Source organism: Monoraphidium neglectum (assembly GCF_000611645.1).
Source record: "Monoraphidium neglectum strain SAG 48.87 unplaced genomic scaffold scaffold06488, whole genome shotgun sequence".
Taxonomy (NCBI): domain Eukaryota; kingdom Viridiplantae; phylum Chlorophyta; class Chlorophyceae; order Sphaeropleales; family Selenastraceae; genus Monoraphidium; species Monoraphidium neglectum.
The window spans coordinates 1012-2182 of NW_014007154.1; the positions used below are offsets into that span (position 1 = coordinate 1012).

At 65.9% G+C, this 1171-nt stretch overlaps 1 protein-coding gene across 1 annotated transcript; it reads right to left on the reverse strand.

Moving 5' to 3' along the window:
* Positions 1-738: 738 nt before the first annotated feature.
* MNEG_16542 (hypothetical protein) lies at positions 739-918 on the reverse strand (the record flags this gene model as incomplete). The annotated part of the gene is made up of 1 exon (XM_014034988.1): positions 739-918. A coding segment is annotated over one exon (180 nt), but the record flags the coding sequence as incomplete, so codon positions are not given.
* Between the last annotated feature and the right edge of the window lie 253 nt (positions 919-1171).

The following is a 1171-nucleotide window of genomic DNA, read 5'->3' on the forward strand; positions in this document are numbered from 1 at the left end:
GGGGGGGGGTGCGGTGGTGCAGGTGAGAGAGGGGCGGAAAATGTGTGTGTGTGTGTGCGTGTGAGCGTGTATGCCGAGGGCTAGTTTTGGGTGCCTGCACCTGTGCGGGCGCGAAGGTGCAGGCACCCAAAACAGCCCAGGTTGAGGCTTGCTATGACATTGGTGTAGCTGTGCTACTGCTAAATCACAGAGGACAGGATTCTCAGCAACTGTTCGGCGTCGAAAACGCTGCCCTTTGCTCACAGCCAGCGCCAACACCCGGGGCTGCTGCCGCGCTCCTACACCACCCACAGGTGCGCCTGCCCACGCCCGCCGCAGCGCCGCGCCGTGCACGGCCCCGCCCCGCCCCTCCGGCTGCCCGTGCCGCACGGCGACGTGCCCACCTTCGGCGGCGCTGCCAACCTCCAGGTCTTCCCTGAGCAGCAGCAGGCGCGTCTCCGCGCCTTCAGCGTCGGGCACGATGCAGCGCGTCTTTGGTTTATCCAGGGTGAAGCTGCTCTTGCGATTACATGATTGTTGGTGGCGGTTGAGGGGGCCGAGGGGGGGGGGGGTGAGCGGGTTGTGCAGGCACTTGAGTGCGTGCAGGCAGATTTTTCGCACAGACGGCGCCCGCACACGCGTGCGCGGCGCGCTCACTGCGCCGGTCGACACAGCGGAGCGCGGTGCGCGAAATCAAGTGCAGAGTGTTGCTGCTTACTCACGCTGCAAGCGCTGCGCGGTCAACAGGCGTCGCCACACCCACCCCTTGAACGTGCGCATCAGCTCGTTGCACCGCTGCTTAGGTATCCGCAAGGCCGGCACAGTCACCACTCGCCGAAACGCATCCCGGTCGAGCGCCACGGTTGCAGCTGCAGGCGGTACCGGACCCGCGGCTGCGACTGCCGTGGGCGCCTCGCCGCCCGTCGCCGCAGACGCCATGGTCCTTCGGGTGGCGGCGAGCGTGCGCCGCCACAACAGCATTCACAGGGAGGCCGCGGAAGCAATTCGTCAGCGCGCCCGCAGGCGCGAATGCTGCAGCCGTCGCGCCGCGCCGCGCCTCGCGGCTGGTGCTTTCGAAATCGTCAGTGCGGCAAGATGCTATGCTGCAGCCGTCAAGCAGTGTGCGGTGATGTTCATATAGGTCGCTTCGGGGGCTGATTTATTGGCTGGGTATGACTCAAGTTTTCAGATC